Genomic DNA, 16,704 nt, shown 5'->3' on the forward strand with positions numbered 1-16,704 from the left:
TACGGAATTTGTACCTTTTCCCCGTTCCATATAGACGGGTTGGAAACATCCCCCTCGGCCCAACTTGCCCATGCAGACCAAGTTGCCCATCTCCACTTGTTCCACCTGTCTGTATTTAGCCCATATCCTAAACCTTTCCTATCCATGTCCAAGTGTCCTATAAATGCCGTGATAGTACTTGCCTCAACTACCTCCTCTGGCAGCTGATTCCATAAACCCACTACCCTCGGTGTGAAAAAGTTGCTCCTCAGGTTCCTATTAAATCTTTCCCCTCATGGAGTCACGCAGTATGGAAACAGGCCCAACAGGCCCAACTTGCCCATACCGACCTACATGTCCCATCTACACTAGTCCCACCTGCCTGCGTTTGGCCCATATTCCTCTAACCCTGTCCATGTACCTGTCCAAATGTTTCTTAAAAACTGTGATAGTAACTGCCTCAACTACCTCCCCTGGCAGCTCGTTCCATACACCCATTAGTATGAAAAAGTAACCCATCAGGTTCCTATTACATTTCCCCCCTCTCACCTTAAACCTATGTCCTCTGGTTCTCGATTCCTATACTCTGGGCAAGAGACCCTCTATTCCTCTCATGATTTTGTACACCTCTATAAGATCACCCCTCATCCTCCTGCGCCCCAAGGAATAGAGTCCTAGCCTGCTCGACCTCTCCCTGTAGTTCAAGCCCTGTGGTCCTGGCAATCTCCCCTCTCTCTTGAGCATCCCTCTCCCCATCAGAACTGCCCCCTCCATCGACTCCTTTAAGTCCAGGCTCAAAACCTATTTCTACTCCCTAGCGTTTGAGGCTCATTGAGGAGGCGCTGTGAACTGTTTGCGTGCTACTTACTGTATGTTTCATTTTTTTCCTTAGTACCTAATCAGATGTACAGCACTTTGGTCAACGTGGGTTGTTTTTAAATGTGCTATACAAATAAAATTGACTTGACTTGACTTGAAAGGGAAGATCTGGTTGCCACATACAGCAGTTTGGTTTTGGAGTCGGTCTATCCTATTATTGTGTGTGTGTGTGTGTGCGTGTGTGCGTGTGTGTGTGTGTGTGTGTGTATGTGTATGTATGTATGTGTGTGTGTGTGTGTGTGTGTGTGTGTGTGTCCCCTCTCCTTACAGGCCTGCACTATATAAAGATGAATTGCAGCAACTCCTGGCGTGTTGTATTCGCTGCACTACGACCGCTCTGCCTGCGCTAGCGCTGGAGCTCAGTCGCAGTTGAAGTTAGGGGGGTGGACTCGCAGTGTCTGCAGTGGAGAGAGGGAGAGAGAGACTGTGCCTGCACCCATCCCCACCTGCCCTCCACTCCACTCCATCCCTGCTGTGTGCCCGGGCAACCTCTCCTCTCGCCTCTCTCTCTGCTCATGGCTAGCGAAGGGCTGGACAAGAGCGAGGAGACTGACCACATGATTGAGAAAGATGCGGCCAAAGAACGGGCCAGCGGGCTGGGAGACACCAAGGAGATCCGAGCCGTCGTCCTCTCCGGCTTCGGGGGGCTGAACAAGCTCAGGGTGGCCAGGAAAGCGATGCCCGAGCCGCTGGAGGGAGAGCTGAAGATCAGAGTCAAGGCCTGGTTAAGTAGCAGGTTCAGTCTAAGCCGCAGTCGCTGCGCTCCGTACTCACTGCGTGTGTGTGTGTGTCTGGGCTGGGGCTGCTTAAAGTGTGTGTCCTCAACCGCTGGCATCTTTACATTGACACGGGGCACCATCGGCACATTGACTGTCACAGCGAGCACTCTATACATTGACCATGAGTCTGCCCTTTTATACAGAACACATGATATATTGGCGCCCAGTCTACACTTTTAGTGATTTGCTTATCGGTTGTGTAATTTGCTTATTCTATTGCTTTTATTGTTGGACTGTGGGTGACTAAATTTCGTCCAAAAAACTTGTTTTTTGGATGACAAATAAAGATATCTTGAATCTCTTGAATCTTGAATCTTACAGGGGCCACCCTCATAGAGACTGTCAGTCTGCACTTGTATGCAGGAGCATCCTATACATCGACACTTGTACAGATATAACACTCTATACGTTACAAATTACTGCACATATAGACAGTGGGACCCTATACATTGACTGCTTGCATTTGTATGCAGGAACACCGATACATTGACTATAAGTCTGCATTTATACAAAGAGCATCCTATATGTTGGCAATCATTGCATTTGTACACATATATGCCATCTAATGCATTCTGTACCTCCAGATTGGACTTGCTTGGACTTCATGTGGATTTATTTTCCACAAATCCTATACACTTGCAATATTTTTTAGCTTTCTATATATTTGCTGTTGATAAACTCTGTACTTGCTTATATTCAGACATGTATCCATGTCCAGTGTGCTTGCATCCATTCATCATCAATATATATCACATCTGCTTACAGACATCTGGAATGTGATATATTTTGTATGTATCCTGCAACATGTACATTTATTTAACTGCTAACTTATGTACCTTATATATGTGCTATACTGAAATGAAATAGTACACTGTATACATAAGGACTGTATATAAGAACAAAACACATACGTACTTATCTTAAATTACCGTTAAAACACTAGGCATGTGCTATATAACACCATGATAAGCAAGAAAACCAAGCCCAATACCATGGTATCTAAACTGTTGTCTTCGCAATTATACTTTTAATTGATAAATGTGATGGGCTGCAGCATGCTCATTTATATACACATAATTACCAAGCTTAAACCCCTGTTAATATTAATGACTTATTTACTTTAATTGTATATCAGTCACTGTGTTTTATCAATTTTCCTGCAGTATTTCTCTTCCCCCCCCCCTCTCTCCGTGTTTATTTTCTTTAAACTGTGCCCTTGTTAACTAATGGAGTGATAATTTCAGATCCCAAATCAATGTACTGTCCTGTACTAAACCCTGCCGAAGATTCATTTGCAACTCCGTTGGTCCATTTAAACCACCGAGGAATCATCATTGACCCCGAGGGAAGCTTGTTTCCTTATCAGGGCTAGGAGGAAGGAAATTAGACAGGAAATTGTTTGTGTTGATATACTTGGTGGTGTTACAGGGTTAAATTGTGTTAAGAAATGTTTCTGACAGGCAGGATTTGAGCTTTTATTTTAAACGTTGCCAGTTAATTTAATTGAAATCCGCCTGCAGTTGTTTTTTTAAGCTTAGGGTAAGCTGCTGAAATTGTTTCAGAACCAGTAATGGAATAAAGGGGGAGGAGAGTAATGGAATCATTCAGCGTACAAACAGGCCCTTTGGCCTAACTTACCCTCACCAACCAACATGCCCCATCTACACTATTCCCACATGTTTGCCCATATCCATCTAAACCTGTCCTATCCATGTACCTGTCCAATTGTTTCTTAAATGGTGCAATAGTCCCTGCCTCAACTACCTCCTCTGGCAGCTCATTCCATACACCCACCACCCTTTGTGTGAAAAAGTTACCCCTCGGATTCCTATTAAATCTTTCCCACTTCGACTTAAATCTATGTCCTCTGGTTCTCAATTTCTCCTCCTCTGGGGAAGAGACTCTGTGCATCTATGCGATCTATTCCTCTCATGATTTTGTACACCTCTATAAGATCACCCCTCATCCTCCTGCCCTACAATGAATATAGTCCTAACCTGCTCAACCTCTCCCTATAGCTCAGAGGAGAGAACAGTGCATGGGTTTGCATGTTAAGAGGAACACAAAGTTGAGGTGACGGGTGCCTGTGTTATATTGCTCCCAGTGTGAAAGCAGGCTATGGTCTGGGGGGGTTTAAAGGAAACAATGTGTGCATCTTGCAGAGTGCATGTGTTGCATGAGCACTTGTGTATCTGTGTCTGTATGAATCTAGTTATTTGTTGTTGTATGTATGTGTGAATGTGTTCCCTTTATACTCCAGACAGGGATTGGTGCGGCGGTCGAGTTGCTGCCTTACAGCTCCAGAGACCCTGGTTCGATCCTCACTCTGGGTGCTGTTTGTATGGAGTTTGTATGTTTTTCCTGTGACCAAAGATAGACACGAAAGGCTGGAGTAACTCAGCGGGACAGGCAGCATCTCTGGAGAGAAGGAATGCGTCAAGTTTCGGGTCGAGACCCTTCTTCAGATTTCAGGTTTCCTGTGACCACGTGAGTTTCCCCTGGGTGCTCCAGTTTCCTCCCACACTCCAAAGACGTACAGGTTTATAGGTTAATTTAACTTCGGTGTAAATTGTCCCTAGTGTGTGGGCCCGTGCTTGTGTATGGGGATCGCTGGTCAGCACGGACTTGGTGGGCTGAAAGGTCTATTTCTGCACTGTATCTCTAAACTAAACTAAAAATCAAGGTGACACTGTGGTGCCTTACTGAGGGAGAGCTGCACTGCCCGGGGGACCTTCAATGAAACAATACATTAAATTGAGACCTTTAGACTTTAGAGATACAGTACCCGCCGACCAGCGATCATGCCGTATACTAGTACTATACTACCACACACAAGGGACAATTTTTTTACCAAAGCCAATTAGTCTACAAACCTGTACATCTTTGGAGTGTGGGAGTAAATCAGAGCACTTGGAGAAAACCCACATGGTCACAGGGGGAATGTACAAACTCCGTACAGGCAGTACCCATTGTCAGTCTTGAACCCTGATCTCTGGCACTGTAAGGCAGCAACTCTACTGCTGTGCCACTGAACCTGCTCTTTTAATGGGATGCAAAAGTATTATTTTGCAAATGAGGATTCTGTAAAATCTCCTGTATCCTGATCAGTATTTATCTTCCAATGGTGTTTCTGCTATTGAATGTTTGATTCAATTGGGGCCTTTACTGCTCATCTGGCTGAAATAAAGATGCAGGGTCATTCTTTGGAGGGAGTGAAATCCTCCCAGTGTCTTGGCCAACATTTATTCTCTGACCGAAACCAAGTCGTATAATTTGACGTGTTGCTGCATGTGGGTGGACAGATTGCCCAGTCTCCCACAACTGTAAACACACTCCAGAAGTATTTAATTTGACAGTGAAGTAAGTCCTGAGGTTGTGAGGTGTGAGATAATGGCATTGGAAAACTGACAGGTCACAGATATGCCATTAGCACAATCTGCTCTTTCTGATGCCACTAGTCCACCAGTTTAAAAAAAAAAGAAACTAAGTGGAAGATCGAAATTGAAAGATACATCTTGGAAACGGGCCCTTTGGCCCACCTAGTCCACACTGACCATCGATTACCCATTCACACTAGTCCTATGTTATCCTACATTTTCATCCCCTCCCTACACACCAGAGGGCAATTTACATTAATCTACAAACCCGCATGTCTTCGGGATGTGGGAGGAAACTGGAGCATGCGGTGGAAACCCACAAGGGAGAGACTGCAAACCCATATAGTACCTGAGGTCTGGATGGAACCCAGGTCTCTGGCACTGTGAGCCAGCTGCGCTCTGGTCGTTAAGGGGAAAATATCGGTGCTGGAAATCTGAAAAATGTAACAGAAAACTGCTGAGACTTTAGACAGTGAGTTGCTACTAAAACACGTGCCCAAAAACCTCCGCAAGTTGGGAATGTATGTACTAAGGCCTCAAAGGAACATAGTGCACATAGAGGAGGGAAAATTTAGGGAGAATCTCCAGAGCTCGGGGCAATGAACCAGTTTAGTTTGTTGTCACATGTACTGAGGTACAGTGAAAAGCTTTTTGTTTTGTGCTAACCCACGAGGCTGCAGGGAGAACGTGCAAACTCCACCCAGACTGCGCCCGAGGATCCAACCCGGCTGTCTGGCACTGTTGGCTGATGCAGTGGTGGCTGCCAGTAGTGAAATGTTTAAGACTGGGAACAACCAGAGACCTAGATTAGAGCACTGCTGAGATCTTGGTAGCTGACATTGGAGGAGGTTACTGAGGTGGAGCAGGAAGATGATTAAGAGTGGAGAACTTTTAATTGGACTTGTCCATAGATTGGGAGGTCAGCAAACTAAGAAGCAATAAGTCTACTGGACGAATCCAAGGTAAGGGGCAACCAAGTGTTGGAAGACCTCAAGAATAATGTAAATTATATAAGGAATGACTGGTGAAGAGGACTTTGTAACCACCAAAATGATGAACGTTTTAAAGCACTGGGCCTGTACTCGCTGGAGTTTAGAAAGATGAGGGGGGGTCTCATTGAAACATTGAATAGTCAAAGGGCTGGGTGGAGTGGATGTGGAGAGGATATTTCTACTAGTGGCAGAGTCTAGGACCAGAGGACATAGCCTCAGAATAAAAGGACATACCTTTAGAAAGGAGAAGGGGAGGAGTTTCTTTAGTTAGAGGGTGGTGAATCTGTGGAATTCTTTACCGCAGACAGCTGTGGGGGGCAAGTCAGTGGATATTTTTAAGGCAGAGATTGACAGATTCTTGATTAGTACGGGTGTCAGGGGTTATGGGAGAAGGCAGGAGAATGGGGTTGAGAGGGAAAGATAGATCAGCCATGGTTGAATGGCCAAGTAGACTTGAGGGGCCAAGTGACTTAATTCTGCTCCTAGAACTTATGAACCACCAAGTCAAGAGATGAAAAGGCATAGATGAGGATCTCGGTAATTGGGACTTAATTTCACTAAACTATACCCATTAATTGAGGGGATTTTTGGATTGGTGATTGGGTAAAAGATGAGAGCCATGGAATGTTCCACCATTTAACATGTCCTTTGACCGCACGGTAGCGCAGTGGTAGAGTTGCTGCTTTACAGCGAATGCAGCGCCGGAGACTCAGGTTCGATCCTGACTACGGGTGCTGCACTGTCAGGAGTTTGTACGTTCTCCCCGTGACCTGCGTGGGTTTTCTCCGAGATCTTCGGTTTCCTCCCACACTCCAAAGACGTACAGGTATGTAGGTTAATTGGCTGGGTAAAATGTAAAAATTGTCCCTAGTGGGTGTAGGATAGTGTTAATGTACGGGGATCGCTGGGCGGCACGGACTTGGAGGGCCGAAAAGGCCTGTTTCCGGCTGTATGTATATGATATGATATGATATGATATGAATTCTGGCTAATGTTTTGTTCTCGCCCAATTCCCCAGTTCCCCACCCTTTATTTAATACTCCCCTCCTGTAAGAAACCATCTAATTCCTTCCAAATGTAATTTATTGCTGCCTCTTTAGGAGCAGATTGCAGCAGGGAATTGCACATCTTTACTATCCACTGTGCAGTTTTCAATCTCCCTTTAATTCTTTTTGTAATTATCCTAAATCCGTGTCATCTCTGAACCATTTTCCTGAGCCAGTCAAATCAATTTATTGCTCTTTACCCAGTCCTAACCTTTCATACGTCTGGACATCTCTATTGAGTTTTTGCTTACCGTTTTTAATGCTGAACTGCAAAGCAATCTTTTTTTCTAACAGAAACACGGTGGCACATTTATTAAATCAAAGGTGTACCCTTTTCTATATTCCTTGCTGCAATGAATTAGCCCAAGGGCATGGAAGGAGAAGAGCATCACTGATCTTGGGCATGGATTTAATCATTTCCCACACTATTTTTTCCAATTTTCTGATTTTTTTTTTCTCTTTAAAGCAAAAAAAGACTATTAGATTTAAAATCGCACTGCAATCAGTTTGACAAATGGTTGTTTGAAGATAACAAGTAATGGACTCGTTCTTAGCCTCTGAGTTGATGCAAGGTTGGAGCCAGTCACAACTGTAATAATGAGGCTGCACCATTCATGTCTAAAACAGCAGTAATGGTACTATAAAATCTTCAAGAGCAGCATGGGAACAAGAGTCCATTCAGCCCTTTGAGACTATTCGAGCATTCACTTAGAACATAATGGTTGTATCTCCATTTTAACAGCCTTGCTGGATAAGGCATTATTTAGTTTTAGAGATAGTGTGAAAACAGGCCCTTCGGACCACTGAGTCTGCAATAACCAGCGATCACCCTACACTGATTCTATCCTACATGCTCGGGACAATTTACAGAAACCATTTAAACTACAAAACTGCACGTCTTTAGAATGTGGGACTAAACTGGAGCACCCGTAGAAAACCCATGTGGTCACAGGGAAGATGTGCAAACTCCGTACAGTCAGCACCTGCTTGTAGTTAGGATCGAACCTGGGTCTCAGGCGCTGTAAGGCAGCAACTCTACCGCTGTGCCACTGTGCCGCCCTGAGATTATCTGTAGAGGGAAATAGACAGTTGACAATGAAGCATCTCGATCCAAAAGGTCTGCCTGATGCTGCCTGACTGGCTGAGTTCCTTCAATATATCTATTTTTGCTCTAGATTCCAGCACCTGCAGTTTCTTGTGCATTTAACTTTAGCATTAAGTTTCCTTATTTCACTTCTGATTGAATGTTGAGGTTTAGGGTTATTATTGTCACATGTACCGAAACACAGTGACATTTTTTTTTTGGCATGCTAACCGATCAGATCTGATAATACTATACATAAATACAATCACTTCAAACTCGAGTATGATGGGTATAGCGAAGGGGGAAAATACAGACGACAGAAGATAGTTCTTGGCATTGTAGTGTGTTAGTTCCATGGACAAACTCCAATGTCTGTAATGGGGTAGAGGTAAATTGGACAGCACCATTGCTTATGGAAGGACCGTTCAGAAGACTGATAACCGGGGGGGAGAAGCTGTTCCTGAGTCTGGCGGTGCACAGTTTCAAGCTTCTATGCTTTTTGCCTGGCAGGAGCAGAGAGAGGAAGGAATGGCCAGGGTGGGGCAAGTCTGATTACATTGGGTGCTTTCCCGAGGCAGTGTGAAATATAGATAGAGCCAATGGTGGGGATGTGGTCTGTGTGATGGACTGGGTTACATCTACAATTCTCTGCAATTTCTTGCGGTCTTGGGCAGAGTTGTTCTCAAACCAAGCTGTGATGCAACCCTATAGTATGCTTTCTATGATGCATCTGTAATTTTGCCAGTTCTAATTTTGGAATTTATTTAATCATCCCAGTGTACCAGGAGTAGGATCGGGGCAGTTATCTCCTCCGGGTTTGCCCTGTTATTCAACCATAGCTCTTGTAAACCCGAGCTTCCTTTACCAGTACTATTCTGTACTTGTCTGCACAGTTAACCAGCAACAATCCACCCGTAAACAAACAAACTGCTGGAAGAGCTCAGTTAGTTGAGCAACATCTATAGAGGCCAAGGGATGGTTAATGTTTCAAGTCAAGACCCTGCTGCAGGGCTGAGTGTGTGGAGGGTAATGGTCAATATGAAGAGGTGAGAGGGAGGGTTCTTAAAGGGGTTATTAGGTGATAGATAGAACAAATAGTATAGAGGATAAGGGGCAGATTAGAGATACTGCACAGAATCAGGCCCTTCGGCCCATCAATTTGGTGCCAACCATCGATTACCTTAAATTTTAAGTCCTCTAACTTATCCTGTTGGCCAAAGCTAGATCATGTTTCCTGTTCCTAAACGAAACCTACTTCCATTTAGGAACCTATTTAGATCTATTCCTATTTGTGCTTGCCTTCCATCACCTCTACAAGCCTCCCCTATCTCAACATGTTGACGTGAGTGAAGCATGTTGTGTCAAAGGCAATGTGAAGACTTAAGTTTACTCCCATCACTGATGTCTGTAGAAAGAACATGCAGATACTGGTTTATACCGAAGATAGACACAAAGTGTTGGAGTAACTTCGCAGGTCAGACAGCATCTCTGGGAAAAAAGGATGGGTGGCATTTTGGGTCAGAACCATTCTTCAGACTAAAAGTAGAGGGGAGGGAACTAGAGGTAGGAAAAGACCAGAACAAAGCAGGGCCGGCAACAGATAACCAGATGTATAGTCTGCCAAATTTTCCCTTGAACAAGAGACCTACACTGGCAACGTCAGCCAACCTTTTTACCAGCTGCCATTAGCCCTAATATATACCACCATATACTTCCACTATTCCACAGTTCAATTCTTTCATTAGGACCTGGTCAAACTCCAGGTGTTAGCATTCTATTTGTAATCATTTTTAATCTTTTTAACAAGAGTTAAGCAGGATTGATTCAATGGGAAAATGAGCGTGTTGAGAATCAAGAAGCAATAACCATTAATGATTCACATCATTACCTTTCAAATTAGATTCTTTACGTTGCTATCCTTCCAACATTTTACTTTTACATCCACTATCGCCCGACTCTATTCCCGATAAGGAATTGTAACCGGTTTCGGAGGGTCTAAGGAAAATATTGTAAACCATCATGCTCTTGGTAACAATGCCAATTAGCAACATAGACTTAGAGATCGTTTCGCTTAACACTTATGCTCGGTCCACCTTGGTCTATGCCAAACACTTTAATTCCCCTTCCCATTCCTATTCCCATTCCTAACATTTCTGTCCAGGGCCTCCTCACTGTCAGAGTGAGGCCACATGCAAATTGGAGGAGCAGCACCTTATATATTTCTTGGGCGGCTTACAACCCAGCGGTATGAACATTGATTTCTCTGATTTCAGGTAACTCTTGCATTCCTTCCCCCCCTCTCTTCCCCACCCTAGTTTTTCTACTAGTTCCACTGTTCTCATCCTTGTGAGCAGGATTTCACATTATAAATACTTAGGGTAATGTGGTGGTACAGCTAAAAGAGCTGTTGTCTCTCAGTACCAGTAACCTGGGTTCAATCTGACCTCCATTACTATCTGTGAAGAATTTGCATGTTCTCCTTATGACTATGTAGGTTTCTTCTGGGTGCTCTGGTTTCCTCCCATGTTCCAAAGACATGTGTGTTGATAGGTTTGTTGCCCACTGTAAATTGTGCCTAGTGTGTTAGTGAGTGGTTGAATCTGGGGTGGGGTTAAAGAAGATGTGGGGAGAATAAAATGGGATTAGTACTAGATAAACACGTGGTTGATGATCATAGCGCAGGAACTGGCTCTTTATCCCACAATGTGCTGAACATGATGCCAAATTAAAACAATCTCCTCTGTCCACACATGATCCATATCCCTCCGTTCCCTGCATATTCATGTTCCTTTTTTAAAAGCCTCTCAAACACCATTAAAAGTTTAGTTTAGAAATACAGTGTGGAAACAAGCCCTTTGGCTGGCCCACAAAGTCTGTGCCGAACCACGATCACCTGTACACTAGTTCTATCCTATTCAATAGGGATAATATACACAAGCCAATTAACTTACAAACCTGTACTTTAGACTGTAGAGATACAGAGTGGAAACAGGCCCTTCGGCCCACCAAGTCCATGCTAACGAGTGATCTCCTCGTACATTTGCACTATCCTACGACATCCTTGGGACAATTGTTTACAGAAGCCAATTAACCTACAAATCTGTACGTCCTTGAAATGTGGGAGAAAACCATAGTAAGTCGGTCACAGTGTGAACGTGCAAACTCCGCTTAGACAGCATCCGTAGTCAGGATGCAACCCGGGTCTCTGGCGCTGTATCATATCATCATCATATCATATCATCATATCATATATATACAGCCGGAAACAGGCCTTTTCGGCCCTCCAAGTCCGTGCCGCCCAGTGATCCCCGTACATTAACACTATCCTACACCCACTAGGGACAATTTTTTACATTTTACCCAGCCAATTAACCTACATACCTGTACGTCTTTGGAGTGTGGGAGGAAACCGAAGATCTCGGAGTAAACCCACGCAGGTCACGGGGAGAACGTACAAACTCCTTACAGTGCAGCACCCGTAGTCAGGATCGAACCTGAGTCTCCGGCGCTGCATTCGCTGTAAAGCAGCAACTCTACCGCTGTGCCACCAATGTTGATGGTGAGCACAAATGAGATGGTCCGAAGGACATGTTTCTGTGCTGTATTACTCCATGCTGCATTGTCAATGCTGCTCTGCACTGCTCTGCTCTGCACTGCTCTGCACTGCACAAAATAGTTGGGGGGGGGGGGGGGGGGAAACTACTAATTCCACAGAATAACACGCACAACTGCTATTCTTTGCTCAAAATGAAACCGGGTTCCTGTCTCCAATTTAAATGAACAGGTACGCGCAACATCCAACAGCCAGGGATAGACTCAAAGTGCTGGAGTAACTCAGCGGGTCAGGCAGCATCGCTGGAGAAAATGGATGGGTGACGTTTCGGGCCTGAACCCTTCTTCAAAATGTCACCCACCCATGCCTGACCCACTGAGTTACTCCAGCACTTTGTGTTTATCTTCGATTAAAACCCAGCATCTGCAGTTCCTTCCTACACATCAAACAGACAGCGACCCACATTTATTTCCTTCAGTACTGTTCATGCACTTTATTATTTATGGGGTAGTATATTTATACCGCAGTGTTACCTCAGGGAGGATAGTGATTATGTCCAACCAAATTATGTGGCAGTGGGCTGTCTGGAATTCTGAGGAGAAATTAGTGTCAGCGATATTATTTTGGAGGTTTAATATACTTGAACCAAATGCCCGTGTCTTGTTATGAAACAAGGGATTGACAGTTCTGTTCAAGCTAGTTAGCCACTGGCGGCTGTTTATTCTCAGGCTCTTGACAATTCCCTGCCAATCTCAAAAGAAATGGCTTGTGTTGATGAAGGTCACACCTCCACCTGACTTTCATTTTCCGGCCCAGCTGCTGGAGCTGCTGTGTCACAGCATCAGAGACTCGGGTTTGATCCTGACCTCGGGTGCAGACTGTATGGAGTTTGCACCTTCTTCCTGTGACCGCGTGAGTTTTCTACGGGTGCTCTGGTTTCATAGAAACATAGAAAGTAGGTGCAGGAGTAGGCCATTCAGCCCTTCGAGCCATCACCGCCATTCAATATGATCATGGCTGATCATCCAGAATCAGTACCCTGTTCTTGATTTTTGCCCACATCCCTTGATTCCATTAGCCCGAAGAGCTAAATCTAACTCTCTCTTGAATATATCCAGTGAATTGGCCTCCACTGCCTTCTGTGGCAGAGAATTCCACAGATTCACAACTCTCAGAGGGTGAAAACCAGTCTCCCACACTCCTACACTCCAAAGACGTTCAGGTTTGTAGGTTAATTGGCTTCTGTAAAGTGTTCCTAATGTGTAGGATAGAGTGTAGGATAGTGTATTGGAGGTAGAACAGGGGTTATGGGAAGAAGGCAGGAGAATGGGGTTAGAAAGGATAGATAGATCAACCATGATTGAATGGCGGAGTAGACGATGGGCTGAATGGCCTAATTCCTAATTAGAGGCATATTCTCCAGGAATGATATCAGGGAATGATATCAGTCTGAAGAAGGGTCTCGACCCGAAACGTCACCCATTCCTTCTCTCCCGAGATGCTGCCTGACCTGCTGAGTTACTCCAGCATTTTGTGAATAAATGATATGTGGGAGAACTTAGTTTAGTTTGGTGATGCAGCATGGAAACAGGCCCTTCGGCCCACCGAGTCCATGTCGACCAACAATCACCCATACACTAGTTATGTCATAAGTCCTATCACTTATGACTTATGACCTTATAACTGGTGTATGGGTGATTGTTGGTCGACATGGACTCGGTGGGCCGAAGGGCCTGTTTCCATGCCGCTTCACCAAACTAAACTAAGTTCTCCCTGATATCATTCCTGGACAATATGCCTCTAACCCTAAGCTTTAGACACCCTTGTAGTTTTTGTCACCGAAGGAAATTCTTCATCCCTCTCCATCCAATCCCTCGATCATACGTTAATATAATTTGTTCAAGGAAATTGCGCCTAGTCTATTAAAGGTTCCTGCATAATTTAAAATGAACAAATGGAGTTCAAATTAATATGTGGATGTGGATGGGAATGTTAGCATCATTCCAGTGAATCCGTGGAAGCTTCTCCCCAAAATATGCATCCTTCCCGAGTTGGTTTCATTGAAGTTCTACAGAGACATAACGTTTAATTTATTATTGTCATGTGTACCAAGTTGGAGTGAAAAGCTTTTTGTTGCATGCTCTCCAGTCAGCGTAAAGAGTATATGTGATTCTAATCACAGTATACAGATGCAGGATAAAGGGAACAATGTTTAGTGCAAGAAAAAATCCAGTAATGTCTGATTAAAGATAGTCTGAGGGTCTTTAATGAGGTATATATGAGGTCAGGATCATTCTCCCATTGGTGATAGGACGGGTTCAGTTGCCTGATAACAGATGGGAAGAAACTGTCCCTGCATCTAGAGGTCTGAAAAAGGGTCTCGACCCGAAACAATAGACAATAGACAATAGGTGCAGGAGGAGGCCATTCGGCCCTTCGAGCCAGCACCGCCATTCAATGTGATCATGGCTGATCATTCTCAATCAGTACCCCGTTCCTGCTTTCTCCCCATACCCCCTGACTCCGCTATCCTTAAGAGCTCTATCTAGCTCTCTCTTGAATGTATGCAGAGAATTGGCCTCCACTGCCCTCTGAGGCAGAGAATTCCACAGATTCACAACTCTCTGACTAAAAAAGTTTTTCCTCATCTCTGTTCTAAATGGCCTACCCTTATTCTTAAACTGTGGCCCCTGGTTCTGGACTCCCCCAACATTGGGAACATGTTTCCTGCCTCTAACATGTCCAACCCCTTAATAATCTTATACGTTTCGATAAGATCCCTTCTCATCCTTCTATAAGATTCCCTCTCATCCTTGACATTTCAGTGGCCTGAAACGTCACCCATTCCTTCTCTCCAGGGATACTGACTGTCCCGCTAAGTTACTCCAGCATTTTGGGTGGGTCTTCGGTATGTATTTTCACACTTCTGTACCCATTGCCTAATGGGAGAGGGGAGAAGAGAGAGTGACAGAGGTGATATACGTCCTTGATTATGCTGGTAGCCTTGCCGAGACAGCATGAAGTGTAGATGGAGTCAATGGAAGGGAGGTTGGTTTGCATGATGGTCTGGGCTATGTCCACAACTCTCCGCAATTTCTAACGGTCTTGGATGGAGCTGTTCCCAAACCATCCTGTGATGCATCCCGATAAGATGCTTTCTATGGCGCATCTGCAGAAGTTGGAGAGAGTTGTTGGGCAACCCTTAAGTTCATTCTGTTTGTATTCAGTAATTTTAAGGTAAAGGCAAACTTTCCTTTTAAATTGTTTTTTGTATCTACTCGTTAGTTTTCAGGGATTTAAACTTGATTCTTTTCATTCTCTCTGTGCATAAACCATCCCAGCCTTCTGGAAGTACTCTCATCCAGCTTTCCATTTGAACTCCATCTGTCTTATTTTCACCAATTACCCTTTGTCAATGTCCCTTTGCTATTTCCAATTTCTTTCTGCATTATTTTCTCTGCCAGTTAACTTGATATCATCATCAGATTTGGATCAATGCCTGTCTTTTCCTGCATCCAGCTCCTTCACGGCCAAAATTCAGATTTCAAAGGTTGCTGCAATTCTAAATTGCCAATTTCTCTCTTTCCAGTGGCCTGAATTTCATCGACTTGATGGTTCGCCAAGGCAACATAGACAATCCACCAAAGACACCTCTGGTTCCTGGCTTTGAATGCTCTGGCATTGTGGAGGGTTTGGGAGACGGCGCAAAAGGCTTTGAGGTTGGTTTAGTACGGTGTGGAAACAGGCCCTTCGTCCCACCTAGTCCGTGCCGACCAGCGATCCCCGTACACTAGCACTATCCTACACATTAGGGACAATTTGCAATTTTACCAAAGCCAATTAACCTACCAATCCGTACGTCTTTGGAGTGTGGGAGGAAATCAGAGCACCCGGAGAAAGCACATCCGGTCACAGGGAAAATGTACAAACTCTGTACAAACAGCACCCGTAGTCAGGATAGAACCCAGATGGAGGCAGCAACGCTACCGCTGCACCACCTGAATTGGCAGTGTTTCAGTTTGTCTGCAGGTTACCTTTTGTTGAAGCTTTGAGAAGCTTTCATAAATTCCCAAATCCTCTCCTTTCTCGACAGAAACATATTTAACCACCATTCATCATTTTGTTTTTTTAATCCTTCCCCCCCCCCCCCCCCATTGACTCTTTCTCCTCCCACACCCATCTCCCCATTAGTTTTCTTTAGTTTTACTTTAGCCAATAGATACAGCATGGAAACGGGCCCGTCTGCCCACTGAGTCCACACCAACCATTGATCATCCTGTACACTGGTTCTAACCTGTGCACTTTACAGAAGCCAATTAACCTACAAAACTCCATGTCTTTGGAAATTGGGAGGAAGCCAGAGCACCCAGAGAAAACCTACGTGGTCACAAGTGAATGTACAAACTCCGTACCCACAGGTCCCGTAGTCAGGATCGAACTCTGGTCTCTGGTGCTGGAAGGTAGCCACTGTGCTGCCCGAAGATGAGATGGCTTCCCTCACTGACCTTCTTTACTCCTCTCACTTATCTTTGGCCCTTATGATCCTCCCTTTTGTCCTTCCAGCTTCTGAGGCCCACTCTGCCCCTTCATCTAACGTTTCCTCCACTGTTTCGTCCTCTCTGTCCCACCCTCTCCCTTTGGAACACAGAACACAGAACAACAGGCCAACCAATAATCACCCGTACACGAGTTCCATCCTACACTCTAGGGGCAATTTACAAAGCCAATTAACCTACAAACTTGCACATCTTTGGAGTGTGGGTGGAAACCGGAGTACCCGGGGAAAACCCCACACGATCATGGGGAGAATGTGCAAGCTCTGCACGGACAGCACCCGTAGTCAGAATCGAGCCTAGGTCTAAGGCATTGTAGGGCAGTAACTCTACCGCCGCACCACTGTAGGAATGAAGAGATGTGACCAGGCTTGTGGTTATAGTTTAGCTTGGTTTATCATCGTGTGTACCGAGGTACAGTGTCGAGCTTTTGTCTCGTGCTATAGTGGAGGGTCATACGGG

At 44.7% G+C, this 16,704-nt stretch overlaps 1 protein-coding gene across 1 annotated transcript in view; it reads left to right on the top strand.

Moving 5' to 3' along the window:
- Positions 1-1,111: 1,111 nt before the first annotated feature.
- The window catches only part of vat1l (vesicle amine transport 1-like), an 80,191-nt gene continuing 64,598 nt past the window's right edge, over positions 1,112-16,704 (top strand). The window contains exons 1-2 of the mRNA XM_078400728.1: positions 1,112-1,582; positions 15,279-15,408. Coding sequence (XP_078256854.1) covers positions 1,374-1,582; positions 15,279-15,408 — 339 coding nt within the window. The 5' untranslated portion in view covers positions 1,112-1,373. The remainder of the gene's footprint in view (positions 1,583-15,278; positions 15,409-16,704) is intronic.

Source organism: Rhinoraja longicauda, chromosome 6 (genome assembly GCF_053455715.1).
Source record: "Rhinoraja longicauda isolate Sanriku21f chromosome 6, sRhiLon1.1, whole genome shotgun sequence".
Taxonomy (NCBI): domain Eukaryota; kingdom Metazoa; phylum Chordata; class Chondrichthyes; order Rajiformes; family Arhynchobatidae; genus Rhinoraja; species Rhinoraja longicauda.